Consider the following 23373-nt stretch of genomic DNA (forward strand, 5'->3'; position numbering starts at 1 on the left):
TGGCCATGCTAAATTGCCCGTAGTGTTAGGTAAGGGGTAAATGTATGGGTGGGTTTCGCTTCGGCGGGTCGGTGTGGACTTGTTGGGCCACACAGGTTTCTTCAAGGTCATCTGTGAATTTCGCTGTTTGTTAATTTTTCTTTGACACACTCTGATGTCCAGAGAAACTTCAACTCAAACGGCAAAGACATGGCTGTACAGATTCACTGGTGTATCAGAGAGCAGCGTAGTTTCTTTCTCTGTTTGAATCACTGTCCATGTGGTCTCTATCCTTGTCTCTCTTCCTCCTTTTTAAAGTGCAGTTGTTTTGATCTTTTTTCCCCAAAGTTCCAAAACAATGCAAGAGCTTATCAAACCATAATTACTGTTCCTGGAATTCAAAGAAATTGGCTCCAACACCTAAAATACCTCAAAAAAAAGGAGCAGCTCTTTCTGGCAATAATTTTTTCCTGTCCTCCTTCTTGGATTACCAAAAAACCTCAATTCACCCCAGACAGGACACGAACCCTTAATCCTTGGTTTAGGAGGCTAGTGCCTTATCCATTAGCTTATTGCTCCAAAGGACAAGCTCTAATGTTCAACAGTCTCTCCCTTGAGGGTAACCTTGCAAATTTGGGTAATCTAGTCGATATTAATACCACTCATGGTTATTGCTGTACCTTGATTAGTATTTCCTGTATTTTCTGATTATTTTGTGCCCCACCATGGGTTTACTATTTGGGGACTTGTAGATTACTCTTTCCCTTGCTATTCTTTATTTCTTTCCTGACTGATTCTCCATGCTGATATAAATTCTTACAACAGCATTGACTTAATCTTTTACTAACAATGCTACACTGCCTCTTTTTTCCTCCTGCATGTTCTTCTGAAACAAAGTATCTTTGGATATTCAATTCCCAAACCTGATCCCCCGTGACCATTTTTCAGTATTCTCCACCAAATCGCACCCATTTATCTTGATTTGCACTCCTAATTCATTAATTTTATTCAGACTGACTTGCATGTTCAGATATAAAGGCTTTAGGTTTATTCTGTTATCAAGATTTCCTGTTCTTGTATGATTTCTTGGTGCAATGTGACATTTGCACATTCTGTCCACTCATTTTCTTTTCTTTCACAATCATTAAACATCACTCCTTCTTTCAGTTTGATTTTTTAATTTTCCATGCAAAATGAACCCCCACCCCAAATTATTTAGGATAAAGCCCTGTCTACAACCCTACTCGTGTAATTCACTGGAACGCTGGTCCCACCATGATTCCAGTGGAACCCATTCCATTGGAAGGGCTCCCTCCTTCCCCAGTCCCAGTGCCAAAATCCAATGTATTCGAACCCATTTCTCCATACCAATCTTTGAATCATGCGTTTACCTCCTTAATCTTTTTAACCCTGTACCAATTAGCTTGTAATTTAAGTAGTAATTCAGAGATTGTTACCTTTTTGATTTTGCTTTTTAATTTCACCCTACCTACTCATATTCCCTCAGCTGAACTTCTCTCCTCATTTTATCTATATCATTGATACCTACATGGAAAACAGTAACTGAATCTTTCTCCTTCCACTCCAAGTTCTTCTGCAGCTCGGATGAGGTATTCTACACCAGGCATCAAGCAGGCAACACAGCCTTTGGGACACTCAATCCTGGCCACAGAGAACAGTGTCTATTCCCTTGACTATACTAGCACCAATTACAACTATATTTCTCTTTTTCCCTCTCTTGAATGGCTCACTGTACCACAGTGCTATGGTCAGTTTGCTCATGCTCACTACAGTACCCACTCACGTCCACACAGGGAACGCCTGTTGGATAGCTCAAAGGCTGAGGTTCCTTCAACAAAAAATCTTTGAAGCCTTTACCTGGCTTGTCATAATCACACTCTTCTCACCTTGACCATTGACCCAATTCAAAATTGTCAGTCTAAGGCATGGGACTGCCTCTTGAAACAGTGTCCAGGTAACTCTCCCTGCCTGACGTGCTGCAGTGTTTGAGGCTCAGACAGGGGATTGGCTAACCAACAGTGAGACAAGATAAATAGGTCTTCTTCTGTTTGACAAGCTATAACTGTTTACAATCCTGCCCCTGCTATTTACAACCTACATTAATGAATTGGATGCAGAGATAGAAAGTACTATCTCCAAATTTACAGGTAATACTCCTTAACATCTGTTATTCTACATAAAATCTCTGAACCCTCAATTATATTTCAGTCTGTAACTTGCTCTCAAATATCCGTTATTCTATATATACTCATTCTCCAATCCAACCCATTGATTTTATTCCAGTCTGTAACTACCCCCTGGGTATTTGTTATTCTATGTATAAACCCTTCGCTCTGTACTTTATTCTGAGTACAACGCACTCCAGGGTAACTGTTATTCTCTGTGGATCATAGATCAACAGAATTTTATGTGAAGTTACAAAGGGGAATAGCTCAACTGGTCAGTGTGAGATTTGTGCTCTTAGATTGATTGTATGTTTCAGTATGAAGACAATGTATTTCAGATGAAATGTTAAATGAAGAGTGAAATGGATGATTTGGGGGTTGAAGCTGAGATTGTACTGTGGGAGGTTAGGGTGCTGACAGTATAGCCCTGATGTGTCTAAACACAGGCACTGTGCAGCTTTAAGATGCTGCGTTCCTTTCTTGATGTCCTTGACTCTGAGATGCGGTGCAAATGCATAGTATGGCTCAATATGATAGCTCTCTCGCTGAGTCCTGTCTTTGGTCATGACAGAAGGGTAAATGCAGGATTTCCTCATCTCTCTACCTCCCACTCCCAAAAACCTTCACGCGAACAAGTCCTCATCTTTTATTTTGTTTTCTTTTGTTTCAAAACACTTTGAAATATTCACCCTGAGCAGAAACGCAATTAACATTCTCCAATTCAAATCAGCATTGCATGAAAAACAGCCTGAAAGCAGCCAGCCCGGAACTCCTGGGGGAATTGGAACAGGATCATTTATTTATGCTGGGAACAGTAGCTGTCTCCATTTCTGCATTAGCTGAGTGGGAGGTGCCCGTGTTTGCTTCTTTTTTCATTCGCTCTGCCCTTTTCTGTAGACATTTTTTCTGTTTTCCGTTTTTGTTTTCTTTTTAGCATCAAAGACCTTGTAGTTGTGAGCGATGCTTTGTTGGCGATGGGGTTTTTGTGTTGTGGGCTATTGCTAGCTTTCAGCAATGCACTGTCAGGCAGCAATGCTGCTGCTTTTGCACTGCAACCAGCACTTCCTCCCAGCAAGCGGATTGGCTTGTGTCCTTAAGTGCTGGGCAAGGGTTGGATACTGACTGGAGATTAACAGGTGCATTATACTGCTCCTGACGGCCACGAATCGGATGCTTCTCAGTTCGAATGGAGAAGGAGAGGGGCTTTTATGTGAGTCTATGTGTGTATGTGTGTCTGCGTATTGGAATGCCTGAGCTACAGCAAGCTATGAAGATGCTTTGTGCCAATCCTGGAAGGTATGCTGTGGCCCCGGAGAGTCTGTGAGAAGAAAACCAAGGAGAGAGGCGAGCCCCTGTAGATCCAGCAGAGAGAAAGAAATGTGCGCTTTGCCGTAGCTGACTCAGCATCTCCCCCAATGCTGCCAACGTTTCGTTTGGGGATAGATGAATATTTTGTGGCCAATTGACCTGCAGCTGATAGAAATCAGCATTTCCTTCTGAATGCAATTGTTCTGTCTATTTTTTTCGGATTCTTTGATCCCTGGCTATGCATTCCTGATGTCTGTCTGTGGGCCTGAGGGCTTCGCATTCGCAACAGGATGAGTGAGGGGGGGATTTCTTCAGCTCCACCTGTTTTTCCTGTTTCTGGAGAATCTGAAGGTGCGAATCCAGTAGAAGAGCAGGAGAGCTCTGCACCATCCAGGGGCTTACACTGCAGTAACTGTATTGTGTGGCCTCGCCAACAGACCTGGCTCTGTATTGTTCCTCTTCTGATTGGATTCATTGGTTTGGGATTGAGTCTGATGCTGCTGAGGTGGATTGTTGTTGGTTCAGTGAAGGAATATGTACCCTCTGATAACTTGGAGTCCAATCACATTGGGCAGGATCCTATCTTCCTCTCAAAGCCAAGCTCATTTCCGAAGAATGCAGAGGCCACTACAATGTACACTGGTACCAACAGCTTCCTTAGTACTGTAGCTGTGAGTACTCAAATGCCAGTGACGCTCACCCCCAGGATTAGTACCCACGGTACAATCCGCTCAACCACTGCCCATCGAAGCCCCCTACTCCCCACAACCACTTCAACAGCAGCCCTCACCCCTACATTACCTTTCCGTCTCACTCCAACTGTCTCACATGTACCAACTTGGCAGACGGTGCCCTTTTCTACCTCTTCAAGCAAATTCTTTCTGCACGACTCCACTCCATCTTGGACACTCTCAAAATCAGGGGAATCTAGCACCAAGATCCATTCTGTCATTGAACCCAAGTTTCGTAAGTAAATCAGATCTCAATATTCTATAAATGCTGAGTTGTAAGAGCTGCAAGCTCAGTGTGTGTGTTTGTGTGTGAATCTGAGAGTGTGGCTGTGTATATATACGTGAATCTGTGAGTGTGGCTGTGTGTATATGAGAATCAATGTCCATGGGGATGTGCGTGTGCTGAATTCTTCAGAGGATTAAAAAAAATAATACTTGGGTGGTGATTTGGAGACCATTCTAATTTTGCTGAGTAATTAACAATCACTATCAGCATAACCACAAAAGATCCAAGATTTCTGATCTGAAATCAATGAAAGCTGATTAGCCTCTGTGCTGATGACATGTGAAGCATAATTTGATGGAGCTCACTTTTCTTCATGTCCAATAAAAAAGGAGGGTTGATTGTGTTCTCTTATAAAAATGCTGTTTCCACTCCCCTCAATATTATAATTGTTCATGTTCTGTGTATATAATGGAACTTGTTCAAGCACAATAGTTAACGCCTGTGTATATTGAAAATGATTTTATATTTGTATCATGTCGAGCCTGATTCACTGCCATTGCATATTGAGATCTATTTCATCTGTGTATAACAAAACTGATTCACTTTCTGTACATATTGAATCCGATTCTGTTACCATTATGTGTTACTTGTATCCCCTTGTATATCCTGAGTGATTCCAGCCCTGTTTAAATCGCAACTGATTCCACCCCGCCATGTGGATCCAGACTGATTCCACCCCTATGTACCCTGATTGATTCCAACCCCCCCCCCCCCGTGCATCTTGACTGATTCCACCCCCACCATGTGTATCCAGACTGATTCCACACCCCCCCCACCACCATGTGTATCCTGACTGATTCTTCTCACTTGTGAATGTCCAGAGTGATGTATATTGGAATTGATTGGCTTGGTGTATATATCTTGCTGTCGATATACAGACTTATTCTAGCACTGTGAATATCAAGACAATTTATATCCCCTAAGTATATCAAAACCGATTCAATTGCGCTCAGTGTATATCAAGACTTGTATTATCCCTTTGGTGTTTGGGACTGGTTTTCTCCAAGCGTACACCACAACTGGTTCTCTTGTGTGCATATCAAACCAATTCTCCCTTGTGTACATCAAGACATAGTCTGTTGCTTTATAGAACAAGACTGATGCACGTAGGGTGCGCATTGAACCTGATCCTGTCCCTTTGAATACTGAGATTGCTATTATCACTTATTCTCAGCCTGTGTACATTGAGACTCATTTTAACATGGAGACTGATTCTGTGCCTGTGTAATCTCTCAGTGGAAGGAATATGTGATACTATCTCAATGGCAAGAACCTATGTTTAGCATCTTTTAATCTTTGGGGTGGAGGAGCATGACCTATTCTCTCCCTTGTCTATATTGTTATAACCAAGCTTGGAGAGGTGGAAAGTTTTGACTCCTTTAACTCCATAATTTGGTTAGAACAGTTTTAATTTTTAGAAAAGTGTGATTTTATTTTTCAAATCAGTATGTTCTTGGCCATGTAAAAACTGTATGAAGAAATAAGACAGATGTCTTAATTTAAGAAAAGAAAAAACTCATTTAATTCAAGTATAACATTTTAATCAAAAGGTAAAGCCTATTCAGAATCCAATCACATACACATACACATACTAGCATGCAAGAATAGAGCAAGTTAAATTATGGTGGAGGCGGAGCTGAAGAAAAGTTAAAGTGCATAAAGAGAAAGTAATATACACTTTGGTGTATATTTTGGTGCATATACTGGTGCCTGTTATGATGGTTTTGAAATTCCAATGCTGCTGTTGCTTTCTTGAAGGCCATCTCTTTTAAAGTATATGCTGTGCTTTTCCGGATTGGTATGAAGGCTTGTAAAGTTCCTTTTACTTAAATTTCTCTCTTTTATTCTCTATACATATTTCAAAATGTAACAGATTGGGTGTGAACTAGAGAATTGCAGAATGAGAGAGAGAGATAGTGGTATATTCTTCAAGGAGATCTGATTTTACTATTGCATTCTGCAGATTCTCCTTGACATTGCAAATAGACAAGTGTGTAAATGAAAGAAAAATTCTGCATGTGCCAAAAATCAGAAATAAAAACATAAGCCATAAAAACATAAGGAACAGGATCAGGAGGAGGCCATCTGGCCTGTGGGAACATACTCCGCCATTCAACAAGATCACTGGTGATCTTTTCATGCACTCGGCTCCATTATCCACCCGCTCACCATTACGCTTAATTCCTTTACTTTTCAAAAATCTGTCTATCTTAGTCTTTAAAACATTCAACATACCCCAAGTTACCCTCAACTACACTGGGGACAGAATTCCAGATTCACAACCCATTGGATAAAGGAGTTCCTCCTCAACTCAGTCCTAAATTTGCTCCTCCTTATTTTGAGGCTATGCCCTCTAGTTCTAGTTTCATCCACCAGTGAAAACAACCTCCCTGCTTCTACTTTATCTATTCCCTTCAGAATTTTATATGTTTCTATAAGATCCTCCCTAATTCTTCTAAATTCCAATGAGTATATTCAGAGTCTACTCAATTTCTCCCCATAAGCCAACCCGCCTAATTCTGAAAACCAACCTTGTGAACTTCCTCTGCACCCCCTCCAGTGCCAGTACATCCTTTCTACTTTTAAAGTCCATCCTTCCAGCAATGAAGGACCGTATTCTATTTGCTTTCTCAATTACCTCTTGCACGTGCAAACCAACGTTTTGTGATGCTAACACAAGGGCAGCCAGGTCCCTCTGCACAGCAGCATGCTGCAATTTTTCACCATTTAAATAATAGCCCATTTTGTTGATATTTCAACCAAAATGGATGGCCTCATATTTACCAACATTGTACTCCATCTGACAGATCCTTGTCACTCACTTAAACTATCTGTAACCCTCTGCAGACTTTCACTGTCCTCTACACACTGCTCTACCACTCATCTTAGTGTCATGTGCAAACTTTGACACAGTACACTTGGTCCCCAACTCTCAATCAGCTATACAAATTGGAAACAATTGCCGCCTCAATAATTGTTGCTGAGGTGTACCAGTAACCAGTGATCATCAACCAGAAGATGTTGAAGAAACGGGCAGCATCTATGGAGAGTGAGACAGAGGTCTATATGGATTTCAGTAAGGTATGAGAAGGTTCCACAGGTCGGCTGCTCTGGCAGGTCGCATGGAATCCATGGGTAGCTGGCAAATTGGATACACAATTGGCTTGATGGTAGAAAGCAGGGGGTAATAGTGGAAAGATGCTTGTCAGACTGAAGGCGCGTGACTATTGGAATGGCTTAGGGGTCGGTGCTGGGTCCTTTACTGTTTGTTATCTCTATCAATGATTTGGATGAGAATGTACAATGCATAATTACTAAATTTGCAGATGTCCACTAAAATAGGTGGTATCGTGGACAGTGAGGAACGTTATCAGAAATTGTATCAGGACCTTCATCTGCTGGGGAAGTGGGTTGAGAAATGGCAAATGGAGTTTAATATAGATAAGTGTGAGATCTTCCACTTTGGAAAGTCAAATCAAGGTAGGAGTTTCATGGTGAATGGTAGGACCTTTAAGGAGTGTAGTGGAGCAGAGGGATCTTGGATTCAGGTTCACAATTTCTAAAAGTGAAGTCACAGGTAGACGGGTCAGTGAAGAAGGCTTTTGGCACACTGGCCTTCATCAGTCAGAGCACTGAATATAGAAGTTAGGAAGTAATGTTGCAGTTGTACAGGACATTAGTGAGGCTGCACTTGGAGTATTGTGTTCAGTTTTGGACACCTTGCTATACAAAGGATGTCATTAAACTGGAAAGAGTGCAGAAGAAATTTACAAGCATGTTGCCAGGACTCAACGGTCTGAGTCATAGGGAGAGGTTGGACAAGCTAGGACTTTTTTCTTTTAGAGTGTAGGAGACTGAAGGGGGAATCTTTTAGAAATGTATAAGATCATGAGAGGGTTTATGCACTCAATCTGTTTTCCTAGGATTGGGGAACCAAGGAATAGACGGCTTCAGTTGAAGATTAGAGTAGTGCTGGAAAAGCACAGCAGGTCAGGCAGCATTCGAGGAGCAGGAAAATCGACGTTTTGGGCAAAAGCCCATCATCAGAAATTACCCACTTCCGCATGGCATCAGTTTAAAGTTAGAGGGGAAAGAGTAAAAGGGAACCTGAAGGGCAACTTTTTTTACACAAGAGGGTAGTATGCAAATGGAATGAGCTACCAGTGGAAGTGTTTGAGGTGGGTATATTAATAACATTTAATAGGCATTTGGATAAATACATGGATAGGAAGGAATTAGAAGGATATGGGCCAAGTGCAAAGAAATGGGGTTAGAGTGGATGGACATTTTGGTCAGCATGGGCCAGTTTGCCAAAGGGCTTGTCTCCACGCTAAAGGACTCTATGACCAATATGACTCTGATTCAGAACTGAAGGGGAAAGGTATGTGATGCCTTTTATGCTGTTGAAAAAGGGGCAGGAGAACAAGTGGAATAAAAGGGAAAGTCAGCTAACAGTTAAAGGGTGCGGGGTTAGAGATCAAAAGTGTCATATAACAAAAGTCAAAAGAAATAATAATGTTTATCGAGAATCAATAAAGTATTGGTCCAGAGTGGATGTTAACTGCGGAATAAAAATCAGCTCTGCCTGAAAGCAAAAGCACATGAGCAAGATAAAGACACTGGAAGAAAAATATCAAAATGGAGGACAGAGTTTATGTTCTGAAGTTGTTGAACTCAGTGTTGAGTCCAAAAGGCTGTAAAGTTTTCCATTGGACAATGAAGATTTGTTAATCAAGTTTAGCACATTAGTTCTTCTGAAGTAGGGTTTTAATCATATGTCAGCTGGTTCTTGGCGCTCCAAAGGCAATCCAAATTAAGGAGCTTTGATTTCCCATTTTTAAAGCTGTCAAGCATCCATCCAAACAGAAGGGGGTTCCTTTGCAATCTCTCTGTAAAATAAATTGTACTAGACTTTCTTTGATCTTGGCAGTTTCTGCTGTCATAATGTCAGTGCTATAACGACCTGTAAGGGAGCAAGTTCGGCATGAGGGATGCAGCCTGAATGAGATAGAGACCAAATGAGCATGCCTGAGAATTTGGTTAAAGTGAGACTTCAACTGGTAAATCATTTGCAAGTTCAGTTTTAGACAATCAGTCAGATTCTGACCTAGAACTAATAGACTTCAAGTAAGATAATATAGCCTAGTTAAACAGGCAGCTGCAGGAGTAGCAGTCATCTATCAATCATCTGAAAACTCTGGCCTGAATAGGCTTTGATTACTGTAGCAAGAAACTACTACAGAAAGTGATTCATTATAGCTCATGGGGGAAGTGATGGCCTAATGGTATTATTGCTAAGCTATTGTTCCAGAGATCCAGAAAATTTTCTGGGGACCCAGGTTTAAATCCTACAGATGGTGGAGTTTGACTTCAATAAAGGAAATTGAGAGTCTAATGATGACTATCAAACCATTGTTGATTGTCAGGAAAAAAAAATCTGGTTCACTAATGTCTTTTAGGGAAGGAAACTGCTGTCTTTACTTGGCCTTGCCTACATGTGACTTCAGACCCATGGCTTTGTGTTTGATTCTTAACTGCAATTAGCATTGAGCAGTCCAATACCCACATATTGTGAATGAATGAAAAAAAGAAAATTTTAAATGTTTGCTTAGGAAAGATACAAGGACAGAACCCTCCTCCCATTTATCTCTCCACTCCCTCGTCACCCAGCCTCATTCCTGATGAAGAATTTTTGCCCGAAACATCGACTTTCCTGGTCTTTGGCTGCTGCCTGACCTGCTGTGCTTTTCCAGCACCATTCTACTCTTGACTGTAATCTCCAGCATGTGAAGTACCCACTTTCGACCAGGAAAGATATGTGGTCAATATGAAGGAGTCTTGGCCTCAGTCTTGGCTGAGTGAATATATTTCAAAATCTTGTTCAAAATGTGAATTTAGTTCACATAGAAAGGGATGGCGTACCACAAGAAGTGGGAGGTTAATGAAGGTTGGAAAGAAGATGCTTTTCATGACAATTTTATTTTCAGGCTTCAGTATTTGACTTCCAATATTGTGCAGCAGATAAATCAGTAACTGGTATTGTTTTAAACAATATGTTTCATCAGCAGTGTAACTTTTATATTGCTTCACTAGTATTGTAAAGATTACTGGCAGTACTAAAGCTTTTGAAAGTGTAGGTTATATGAATTATAAATCAATTAATTAGCAATTACTAATTAATTGACAGTAGAGATGGTAGATCTGCGGATGGTCTGTGATTGCAGAATGTTGGATCTTCTGGATGCTGTTGTGATTCAGGGCAAACACGTGAAGTAACTGTTTGTGGCTGCAGGAACATCAACCGAGAGTTATCAAGCTGGACACACAGGCACATCAGTTAAAATTCTAATTTGAGGAAGGTCAATTTTGATGGTATTGGGCAAGAACATTCAATTTTTTTTGGGAGCAGATGTTCACAGATCAAGGGCTGGATGGAAAATGGGCATCATTCAAAAATAAGATAACCAGAGTTCAGAGACAGTATGTGCCTTTTAATGTGAAAGGCAAGGCTGGTAGGGATAAAGAATGCTGGATGACTATAGAAATTGAGGTTTTGGTTCAGGAAAAGAAGGAAGCATATGTCCAATATAGCCAGCAGGGATCAAGTGAAGCCCTAGAAGAGTATTAAGGCAGTAGGAGTATACGTAAGAGGGAAATCAGGAGGGCAAAAAGCTGACATGAGGTAGCTTTGGCAAATAGGATTAAAGAGAATCTAAAGACATTCTACAAATTCATTAAAGACAAAAGGGTAACTGGGGAGAGAATAGGTCCCCTTAACCATGTGCAAGGCTCCTATGTGCGAAACCACAGGAGATGGGTGAGATACTAAACAAATATTTTGCATCAGTGTTAACTGTGGAGAAGGATATGGAAGACATAGAACAAGGAAAAATAAACAACAGCATCTTAAATGTCCATATTGCAGAGGAGTTGGTCAAGGTTTGTGTCAAGATTTGTAGCTCAGTTGCTGGTTGTTGTAGTTGTGGGTATGTTCACCAATCTGGGAAGCTGATTTGCAAACTTTTCGTCCCGTCTAGGTGATACCTTCAATGCTTTGGAGCTTCCTGTGAAGTGCTGCTGTACTCTTTCTTCTGGAATTTATTCGGTTCCGTTCCTGCTGCTTCCAGTTGCCAGTTTCAGTTGCTCATTATAGTGGCTGGTATATTGGGTCTAGGTCTGGGTATTTATTGATGGAGTCCATGGATGAGTGGCACTCTACAATGAATTCTCTGGCTGTCCTCTGTTTAGCTTGTCCTATGATCGTTGTGTTGTCCCATTTGTGTTTGTGATCCTTGCCGTCTATGGACAGCTCGTGGTGTTTAGTGGCCAGTTGATGTTCATGGATGCAGATGGCTGTTAGAACATAGAACAATACAGTGCAGGACAGGCCCTTCGGCCCTCGATATTACACTGACCTGTGAACTAATCTAAGCTCATCCTTTCAAGAAGGGTAATAGGGAAATACCTGGCAATTACAGACCAGTCAGTCTTACGTCTGTGGTCAGCAAAGCTTTGGAAAGAATTCTGAGGGATAGGATTTATGACTATTTGGCAAAGCATAGTGTGATTAAAGGCAGTCAGGTCATGCCTCACAAATCTCATTGAGTTCTTTGAGGAAGTGTCAAGACAGGTCGACGAAGGTCGAGCAATGGATATGGTGTATGTGGTCTTCAGCAAGGCATTTGATAAGATTCCCCATTGTAGACTCATTCATAAAGTCAGGAGGTATGGGATACAGGGAGATTTGGCTATCTGGATTCAGAATTGGCTGGCTGACAGAAGGCAGAGAGTGGTTGTAGATGGAAAGTATTCTGCCTGGAGGACAGTGTTGAGTGGGGTCCACAGAGCTCTGTTCTTGGGCCTCTGTTCTTTGTAGTTTTTATAAATGACTTGGATGAGGAGGTTGAGGGGTGGGTTAGTAAATTTGCAGATGACACAAAAGTTGGAGGTGTTGATAGTATCAAGGGCTACTGCAGGCTGCAGCGCGACATAGACAGGATGCAGAGTTGGGCTGAGAAATAGCAGGTGGAGTTCAACCTGGATAAATGTGAAGTGATGCATTTTGGAAGGTCGTACTTGAATGCTGAATATAGGATTAAAGGCAGGATTCTTGGCAGTGTGGAGGAACAGAGAGATCTGGGTGTGCAAGTACATAGATCCCTCAAGGTTGCCACCCAAGTGGACAGGGTTGTTAAGAAAGCTTATGGTGTTTTGGCTTTCATTAACGGGAGATCAAGTTTAAGAGCCACGAAGTTTTGCTACAGCTCTTCAAGTCCCTGGTGAAACCACACTTGGAATATTGTGTGCAGTTCTGGTCGCCCTACTATAGGAAAGATACAGAAGCTTTGGAGAGGGTGCAAAGCAGGTTTACCAGGATGCTGCCTGGACTGGAGGGCTTGGCTTATGAGGAAAGGTTGAATAAGCTCGGACTTTTCTCTCTGGAGAGAAGGAGGAAGAGAGGAGACCTGATCGAGGTATACAAGGTAATGAGAGGCATAGATAGAGTCAATAGCCAGAGACTTTTCCCCAGGGCAGGATTGACTGATACGAGGGGTCATAGTTTTAAGATATTAGGAGGAAGGTATAAAGGAGACGTCAGAGGTAGGTTCTTTACACAGACAGTTGTGAATGCATGGAATGCGTTGCCAGCTGTGGTGGTGGAAGCGGAGTCATTGGGGACATTTAAGCGACTGCTGGACATGCACATGGATAGCAGTGAGTTGAGGGGTGCGTTGGTTAGGTTATTATATTTTACATTAGGATTAATCCTCAGCGCAACATCATGGGCCAAAAGGCCTGTTCTATGTTGTATTTTTCTATGTTCTGTGTTCATCCCCCTACACTATCCCATCATCATCCATGTGCTTATTAAGGATTGTTTAAATCTCCCTAATGTGGCTGAGTTAATGACATTGGCAGGCAGGACATTCCACCCCATTACCACTCTCTGCATAAAGAACCTGCCTTTGACATCTGTCTTAAATCTGTCACCCCTCAATTTGTAGTTATGCCTCTTGTACAAGCTGACGTCATCATCTTTGGAAAAAGACTTTCACCGTCTACCCTCTCTAATCCTCTGATCATCTTGTATGTCTCTATCAAAACCCCTCTTAGCTGCCTTCTTTCCAATGAGAACAGACCCAAGTCTCTCAGCCTTTCCTCATAAGACCTTCCCTCCAGACCAGGCAACATCCTGATAAATCTCCTCTGCACCTTTTCCAATGCTTCCACATCCTTCCTGTAATGGGGAGACCAGAACTGTACACAATGTTCCAAGTGAGGCTGCACTAGCATTTTGTATATTTGCAACATGACATTATGGTTTCGGAACTCAATCCCTCTACTAATAAAACCTAACACATCGTATGCCTCCTCAACAGCATTATCAACCTGGGTGGCAGCTTTCAGGGATCTATGTACATGGATTCCAAGATCCCTCTGCACATCTATACTACCAAGAATCTTTCCATTGACCCAGTATACTGCCTTCCTGTTATTCTTCCCAAAGTGAACCACCTCACATTTAGCTGCATTGGACTCCATTTGCCATGTCTCCACCCAATTCTGCAGTTTATCCAAGTCCCACTGCAACCTGTAACATTCTTCCACACTGTCCAGTACTCCACCAACTTTAGTGTCAACTGCAGACTTACTAACCCATCCACCCGCCTGTGTCTAAGTCAGTTATAAAAATGACACACAGCAGTGGTCCCAAAACAGATCCTTGTGGCACACCACTAGTAACCGTACTCCAGTCTGAATATTTTCCATCAACCACCACTCGCTGCCTTCTTTCAGAAAGCTAGTTTCTGATCCAAACTGCTAAATCACCTTCAATGCCATTTACTCCAACAGCCTACCATTGGAACCTTATTGAAGTCCATGTACACCACGTCAACTGCCCTACCCTCATCCACATGCTTGGTCACCTTCTCAAAAAACTCAATGAGGTTTGTGAGACATGACCTGCCCTTGACGAAACCATGTTGATTATCTGAAATCAAATGGTTGCTTGCATGATGATTATAAATCCTATCTCTTCTAATCCCTTCCAACACTTTTCCTGGTCAATAATTACCTGGGTCATCTCTACTGCCCTTCTTTCACAACATTTGCCATCCTTAAGTCCTCTGTTACTAAACCTATAGACAATGACGACTTAAAGATCAAAGCCAAAGACTCTGCCATCTCCTCCCTAGCTTCCGAGAATCATGGGATAAATCCCATTTGGACCAGGGGTCTTGTCTACTTTTAATCCTTCTCGAATTGATATCACCTCTTCCTTACTAACCTCGATCCTTTCTAGTCTAATATCTCGTATCTCATTCTTTTCCTCTACAATATTCTCCTTTTCCTGAATGAAAGCCAATGAGAACTATTAATTTAGCACCTCTCTGATCTCCACAGGGTCCACACTCAACTTCCCACTTCTGTCTTTGACTGGCCCTGTTCCTACCCTAATCTTCCTTTTATCCCTCAAATACCCCAAAGGGATTTCCTTTATTCTACCTGCTAAAGACTGCTCATGTCCTTTCTTTGCTCTTCTTAACTCTCTCTTTAAATCCTTCCTAGCTGATCTGTAACTCTCCATCACCTCATCTGAACCATCTTGTCTCATCGTCGCATCAGCCGCCTCCTTCCGCTTAACAAGAGATGCAATTTCTGTAGTAAAACAATAGCTGCCTGCCTTTTTGCCCTATATTGTGTTACATGCAGTCTTTACATGGAATCATGTAAATTACGTTAGTCTTGCACATGATGGGTATCAGGTCTTTTGTCTTGGTCAGTTGTTGTCTGAGTGTGGCTGTAGATTTATGGGTTGGCACGAATCCCAGTGGTGGGAGAGGTCTGGCTGTCAGTTCAGAGATTTTTTTATGTAAGAAAGCGTGGCATGTCCACATCGCGTTGTTTGTCTGTTAGGCATCTGAGGATGAAGTTGAAGGGGTATCTGTTCTTGATGAAGGCTCAGTAGAGGTGTTCTTCTCTTTGAAGGTTGGGAGTGCTGCAGTGCGTTGTCGTCCTTGTAGGAAAGGATCCTACTGCAGCTTCTCTTATTTGTGTTCGGGTGGTTGCTGTTGTAGTTAAGGCTGTGGTCTGCGTGTGTGGCTTTCCTTATACTTTTGTAGTGCATTCACCATTCTTGTTCTTTCTACCAATACATCCAGGAATGGGAGTTGATTGTTGGCGTCCTCCTCTCTCATGATCCCTGTGAGAATGATGTTGATAATCTGGTGTGTGTTCTTGATTTCTGTTCTCTTAATTATAACAAAAGTGCCATCCACATATGTGATCCAGAGTTTGGGTTGGATTTGTTTGTCCCAGTCTTTGCATCACTGCTTCTGCTATGAGCCCAGAGATGGATGAGCCCATAGATGTTCCATTGGTTAGTTCATATGTTTGCATTGTTGAATGTGAAATTTGTCATCAAGCACAGGACTAGTAGTTTGAGTGTGCATCCCTTGGTGATTGGTTCCCCCCTGTATGTGTTTCATTTGTCCAGGAGGTTGGCTATTGTCTCTCTGGCTAGGGTTTTATCCATAGAAGTGAACACTGCAGTCACATCAAATGTGACCGTTGCTTCGTCCTTGTCTATGTTTATGTTCTTGATGTTGCCTAGGAATTCCTGTGATGATTATATGGTGTGGTTTGGATTCACTGATAAGATGTTTCAGTTTTTGTTGAAGCTCTTTTGCCAATTTATGCGATGGAGTTCCTGGGAGTGCCACACGGGTCTAAGTCGTATGTCTGGTTTCTGTACCTTGGGTAATCCGTAAAAAGGAGAAAGTGAGGTCTGCAGATGCTGGAGATCAGAGCTGAAAAATGTGTTGCTGGAGAATCTGAAGAAGGGCTTATGCCCAAAACATCGATTCTCTTGCTCCTTTGATGCTGCCTGACCTGCTGTGCTTTTCCAGCAACACATTTTTAATCCATAAAAAGAGGTGCCAGACATCTTAGAACACATAAATCACCAGGACCTGATATGGTGTACCCTAGACCTCTGTGGGAAGCTAGGGAAGAGATTGCTGGGCCCCTTGCTGAGATATAATCGATAGCCATAGATGAGATGCTGTATAACTGGAGGTTGGCTGACATTGTGCCACTATCTAAGAAATGTGGGAAGGAAAGGCCAGGGAACTACAACTGGTGAACCTGACATTGTTGGAGGGAATCTTGAGGTATAGGATTTACATGTGTTTGGAAATGCAAGGACTGATTTAGACATGGTCAACATGGCTTTGTGTGTGGGAAATTGTGTCTCATTAACTTGATTGAGTTTTTTGAAGAAGTAATAAGGAGGATTGATGAGAGCAGAGTGGTGCATGTGATCTGAATGGACTTCAGAAAGGCGTTCAACAAAGTTCCTCATGGTAGATTGGTTAGCAAGGTGGTGGGGGTTGCTTTACTGACTGGAGACCTGTGACCTGTGGTATGTTACAAGGATCAGTGCTGGACACACTGCTTTTTGCCATTTATATAAATAGTTTGGATGTGAACATAGGAGGTATAGTTAGTAAGTTTTGCAGATAACACCAACAGTGGAGGTGTAGTGGGCAGTGAAGAAGGTTACCACAGAGTACAATGGGATCTTGATCAGATAGGATGAGGAGTGGCAGATGGAGTTTAATTTGGCTAAATGGGAGGTGCTGCATTTTGGAAAAGCAGATCAGGGCTGGTACACATAATGGTAAGGTCCTAGGGAGTGTTGCTGAACAAAGAGACCTTAGAGTGCAGGTTCACAGTTCCTTGAAAGTGGAGTTGCAGGTAGATAGGACCGTGAAGAAGGCATTTGATGTGCTTGCCTTTATTGGTCAGTGCATTGAGTATCGGATTTGGGAGGTCATGTTGTGACTGTACAGGACGTTGGTTCGGCCACTTTTGAAGTATTGTGTACAATTCTGGTATCCTTCTTATTGGAAAGATATTGTGAAGCTTGAAAGGGTTCAGAAAAGATTGAGGATTTTGGAAGGGTTGGAGGATTTGAGCTGTAGGAAGAGGCTGAATAGACAGGGTCTGTTTTCCCTGGAGCGCCATAGGCTGAGGGGTGACCTTATAGAGGCTGATTAAATCATGAGAGGCATGGATTAGATTGATTAGATTAGATTACTTACAGTGTGGAAACAGGCCCTTCGGCCCAACAAGTCCACACCGACCTGCCGAAGCGCAACCCACCCATACCCCTACATTTACCCCTTTAACCTAACACTACGGGCAATTTAGCATGGTCAATTCACCTGACCCGCACATCTTTGGACTGTGGGAGGAAACCGGAGCACCCGGAGGAAACCCACGCAGACACTGGGAGAATGTGCAAACTCCAAACAGTCAGTCGCCTGAGTCGGGAATTGAACCCGGGTCTACAGGCGCTGTGAGGCAGCAGTGCTAACCACTGGGCCACCGTGCCGCCCACATGGATAGCATAAATAGGCACCGTCTTTTCCCTGGCATGGGGGAGTCCAAAACGAGAGGGAATAGGTGTAAGGTGAGAGGGGAAAGATATAAAGGGGACCTAAAAGGACAACTTTTTCACACAGAGGATGATGTATATATGGAATGAGTGTCCAGAGGAAGTGATGGAGCCTGGTATGATTGCAGCATTTAAAAGGCATCTGGATGGGTATATGAATAGTAAGGGTTTGAAGGGATATGGGCTAAATGTTGGTCAGTGGGACTAGATTTATGTAGGATATCTAGATCTAGCAGCTAAAATCTTGGCATCCGTGAGATGCTGTGGGCCATCAACAGTAGCAGAATTATATTCAACTACAATCTTCAACCTCATGGCCCGGCATATCCCCCACTCTGCCATCGCCATGAAGCAAGGGGATCAACCCTGGTTCAATGCAGAGTGCAGGAAGGCATGCCAGGAGCAGCACCAGGCATATCTAAAAATGTGGTATCAACGTGGTGAAACTACTAATCAGAACTACATGTGCTCATCAGTAGAATCAGCAAGCTGCAACCAATGATCAGATTGGATTATAGTGATCCTATAACTAATAGATCAGATCTAAGCTTTGCAGTTCTGCCATAACCCAGTTGTGAATAATGGTGGGCAACACTATTGGAGAAGTCTGCACAATGTAGGATGTAATGGAGGACAGACTTCATGCTTTGAAAAATTGTTGAACCCAATGTTGAGCCCTGAAGGCTGTAGAGTGCCTGAGCAGAAAATGAGATGCTGTTCTTCCAGCTTTCATTTGGTCTTTGCTGGGACACTGTAGAAGGTTGAAGTTGGAAATGTCAGTGTGAACATGAGAGGCTGCATTGAAATGGCAAGTGACTCCTCAGTCAGAGTCATTCTCATAGTGTGGAGATGGTCCGCAAAGTGGTCACTCAGTCTGCATTTAGACTCACCAATGTGGAGGAGATAGCATGGTTAAGGTTAAAAGAATATGTACACCTGGTTTTCCAATAATAAGAAAATAACTATTTATTCTAATCAAACTGTTTTAATCAATAGCAAAAAGAAACATGAATTGTTCTTTTATAACACCATTACTTATGTTCTTACCCCCTAAAAAATAGTTCCTATCTGCAAACAAACAGAAAAACAAGGATAAATATTCGAGGGAAAGAAGGAGAAAAATAACCACGGAAGCACAGTTCTGGCACCAGTCCAGATCACAAACATGGTTGCATTGCTTTCTTTCAACTCTTTGCTAATGATGTGAAGTTGTAGACTTTCCAATTCTCAGTCTTTCAATCACTGGTTGAGGATTTGACTTTTCATTGCCTCTGAAGATTGTTTTCCCCATTTTTCATTTCAACAAAGCAATTTGCAAAGAGCAATTTATAGGGAATTGGTGATTGAGAACAGCAACCAGGAGTTTTTAAAAAAAAAATTCTCTGTGGGATGGGGGGGGGGGGGGGGGGAAGAGAGAGAAAGAGACAGAGATTTGAGGAGCTTCCTTTTTGCACAATAAAATTTTCTCCTCTGTTGTCTGCATATAAGGTTATCGCCACTTGCCAAGGAGCTCACCAAATGATTGTTACTATGCTGATCCTTCCTGAGCTCATAACAATTGGCCAATTAAACAAAACCAATTAAAGGACAGTCTCTCGGCAAAACTGCTCTGGATAAAAACACAAAGAACCATGCTGTCCAGTGTTCTCCCCTACTGCTTGAGGAAGACAACATTGTAGGTATACCACACAATGAGGTCCAGTTTGCAACATCCCATTCAGTTTTCTTGGTTTAAAACAATATAATTTCGTATTATTTTTCTCCACAGTCCCAAAAAAGTGGTCTTGACATACCCTTAAATTACCCTCTTTCCATTTAGTTCTTATTCCTCTATTTTAACATTTTAAAATATATACAAAAAAATTTGTTATTCCTTATCTTTTAAATACTCTTTAGCTAACTAAAAAATTATACTTACTTTAAAGACAGAGCAGTAGAGGAGTTCTCTTGGTCTTATTTATCCAGAAAAAGAAAAGGAAAAAGAGCAACTCCTTTCTCACCAAACTACCCTTTCACAAAACTTGTAGTGTTGGCCCCAAAGCAGTCCATAACAAAGCATTTAAACTCTTTACTACTTGGACTTGTTGCGACACAGGGTAAGTTCTCCTGCTTAATTTAAAACAGCAACACAGAAAAGATTTATCCCGTGCAGTAATCTGAAAATTCAAGGCCAAGAACTATTAAAGTACAAATTAACAACTTTATTTCTTAAACTATAACAAAGAATAATTAACTAACTAAAAACTGTTTACAACTCCTTCTCTAACCTATCTTTTACTTTCTCTTCCATAATACTAGTCCGATAAAACCCCCGATTAAGATTTACTGAAAAATTCACATTTCAAAACCAGTCAGCTGTTAAATGTTCTCTTTGCAGATTTGCTGTCCAGGTCGGAGTCGATGTTTTTCTCTGTGCAAACTCCTTCTCTAGCCAGGTGCCTCTCCGACAGTTCTGACTAGCAGTCTACATCTATTGGTCTTTTGGCAGTTGTCCCCCAGCTGTTCAATTTTCGCCGGGCTTATACCGCCAAAGCATCGAATTGTGTCATGGGCTTTTAATATTGTCAATATACTCAATTCAAACTGGATTGGAGTTTGATTTTTTTTGAGGGTATAATTTAAACTGATTGGCCTAATTCAAATTTGTTTTTGTCACCAGGCAAACAGCTACACCAGCTGCTGGACCAAAAGGTTACGTTATATCTTGTTCAGAACACTTGGTGCTGTCAGGTAGTTCTGCTAGCTTTTAACGTTCTTATTGGAGTGACATTATCTATCCTCCAATCTATAGGGACTGTACCAGAGTCTATAGAATCCTGGAAGATGACCACAAAAATGCATTCGCTATTCCTAGTGCCACTTCCTTAAGTAATCTGGAATGTAGATTATCAGGCCTTGGGAATTTATTCACCTTCAGTCCCCTCAATTTTCCCAGCACCATTTCTCTACTAATATTGATGTCCCTCGGTTCTTCTATCTCACTAAATCTTTCATTCTCCAACATTTCTGGTATCTGATTTATGTCCTGTTTTGTGGAGACATTACCAAGCACATATTCAGTTGCTCAGCCATTTCTTTGTCCCCTGTTTCTGTCTGTAGGGGGCCTACATTTGTCTTCACTAATCTCGTTCTCTTCACGTACCTATAGAAATTCTGAGTATCAGTCTTTATGTTCTCGGATATACGCTCCTACACGTTGTCTCGTTCATGCAAAGGCTTCTTACCACTGACCATCTTGAAGGACAAGGGCAGCAGACAAATAGGAACATCATCACCTGCAAATTCTCTCCAAGTTGTTCCATGCTACTGGGTCAAAATCCTAGAATTCCTTTCCTAACAGCATTGCCAGTAGCGAAAATGGGGACTGCAGATGCTGAAGATCAGAGTCATGATTAGAATGGTGCTGGAAAAGCGCAGCAGGTCAGGCAGCATCCGAGGAGCAGGAAAGTCGATGTTTCGGGCAAAAGCCCTTCATCAGGAATGATGCAGGGAGCCTCCAGGGTGAAGAGATAAATGGGAGGGGCTGGGGAGAAGGTATCTAAGAGTGCAATAGGTGGATGGAGTTGGGGGTGAAGTTGATCGGACGGAGAGGAGGGTGAAACGGACAGGTGGGAAGGAAGATTGGCAGGTAGGGCAGGTCATGAGGATGGTGCTGAGCTGGCAGGTTGGAATTGGAGTAAGGTGGGGGGAGGGGAAATGAGGAAACTGGTGAAGTCCACATTGATGCCCTGGAGTTGAAGGGTGCCGAGGCAGAAGATGAGGCGTTCTTCCTCCAGGCGTCGGGTGGTGAAGGAGCGGTGGTGGAGGGGGCCCAGGACCTGTATGTCCTTGGCAGAGTGAGAGGGGAAGTTGAAATGTTTGGCCGCAGGGCGGTGGGGTTGATTGGTGTGGGTGTCCCAGAGATGTTCCCTAAAGCGCTCTGCGAGGAGGCATTCGGTCTCCCCAATGTAAAGGAGACCGCATCGGGAGCAATGGATACAATAAATGACATTGGATATGGAAGCTCCTTTGTGGTCTTGGATGGAATGGGGTGTGGTGGGGGGAGGTATGGGGACAGGTTTTGCAATTCCTGCGGTGGCAGGGGAAGGTGACAGGACGAGAGGGTGGGTTGAAGGGGGGCATGGACCTGACCAGGTAGTCATGGAGGGAACGGTCTTTGCGGAAGGGGTGGGGAGGGAAATATATCCCTGGTGGTGGGGTCTGTTTGGAGGTGGCGGAAATGTCAGCGGATGATGCGGTTTATATGGAGGTTGGTAGGGTGGAAGGTGAGGACCGGGGGGTTCTGTCCTTGTTGCGGTTGGAGGGGTGGGGTTTGAGGGATGTGGATGAGATGCATTGGAGGGCATCTTTAACCACGTGGGAAGGGAAATTATGGTCTTTAATGAAGGAGGCCATCTGGTGTGTTCCTTGGTGGAACTGGTCCTTCTGTGAGCAGATACAGCGGAGGCGGAGGAATTGGGAATACGGGATAACACTTTTGCAGGATGTAGAGTGGAAAGAGGCGTAATCCAGGTCAGTGGGTTTGTAAAAATGTCAGTGTTAAGTCTGTCATCATTGATGGAGTTGGAGAGATCCAGGAAGGGAACGGAGGAGTCAGAGCTGGTCCAGGTGAATTTAAGGTCTGGATAGAATGCGTTGGTGAAGTTGATGAACTGCTCAACCTCCCCAGACCTCCCCCTCGCGGGAGCAAGGGGTGGCGCTGATACAGGCATCAATGTAGCGGAGGAAGAGGTGAGGAATGGTGCCGGTGTAATTACGGAAGATGGACTGTTCTGCGTAGCCAACAAAGAGACAGGCATAGCTGGGGCACATGCGGGTGCCCATGGCTACCCCTTTCATCTGGAGGAAGTGGGAGGATTTGAAGGAGAAATTGTTAAGAGTGAGGACCAGTTCAGCCAAACGAATGAGAGTGTCAGTGAAAGGGTACTGGTGGGGATGTTGGGAGAGTAAGAAACGGAAGGCTCGGAGGACCTGGTCATGGCGGATATAGAGGAATTGGATGTCCATGGTGAAGATGAGGCATTGGGGGCTGGGGAAACGGAAGTCTTGGAGGTGGTGGAGGACATGGGTGGTGTCCTGAATGTATGTGGGGAGTTCCTGGACCGGGGGAAAAGGACAGTATCGAGGTAGGTGGAGATGAGTTCGGTGGGGCAGGAGCAGGCTGAGACAATGGGTCGGCCATGGTGGTCAGGCTTGTGGATCTTGGGAAGGAGGTAGAATCGGGTGGTGCGGGATACCTGAACTATGAGGTTGGAAGCTGTGGGTGGGAGATCTCCTGAGGTGATGAGGTTCTGTATGGTCTGGGACACTGCACCCCCTTTATCCGCTGGTTTGATAGTGAGGTCAGGATTGGAGCAGAGGGAGTGGAGGGCTGCGCGTTGTGAGGGTGAGAGGTTGGAGTGGGGTAGACAGGTTGAG

At 43.0% G+C, this 23373-nt stretch overlaps 1 protein-coding gene across 3 annotated transcripts in view; it reads left to right on the plus strand.

Moving 5' to 3' along the window:
- The first annotated feature begins 2881 nt into the window (after positions 1-2881).
- Positions 2882-23373, plus strand: part of LOC122541733 (pro-neuregulin-3, membrane-bound isoform-like) — a 674483-nt gene continuing 653991 nt past the window's right edge. For 2 of the 3 annotated variants that reach the window (XM_087982359.1, XM_087982360.1), the window contains exon 1: positions 2882-4439. In XM_087982359.1, the coding sequence (XP_087838485.1) occupies positions 3764-4439 (676 nt within the window). In that variant the 5' untranslated portion in view covers positions 2882-3763. The remainder of the gene's footprint in view (positions 4440-23373) is intronic. The other variant, XM_087982358.1, reaches the window with a different exon arrangement.

The sequence above is a fragment of the Chiloscyllium plagiosum genome, unplaced genomic scaffold (assembly GCF_037043375.1).
Source record: "Chiloscyllium plagiosum isolate Xiang-an unplaced genomic scaffold, Cpla_swu_hap1 HiC_scaffold_43, whole genome shotgun sequence".
NCBI lineage: Eukaryota > Metazoa > Chordata > Chondrichthyes > Orectolobiformes > Hemiscylliidae > Chiloscyllium > Chiloscyllium plagiosum.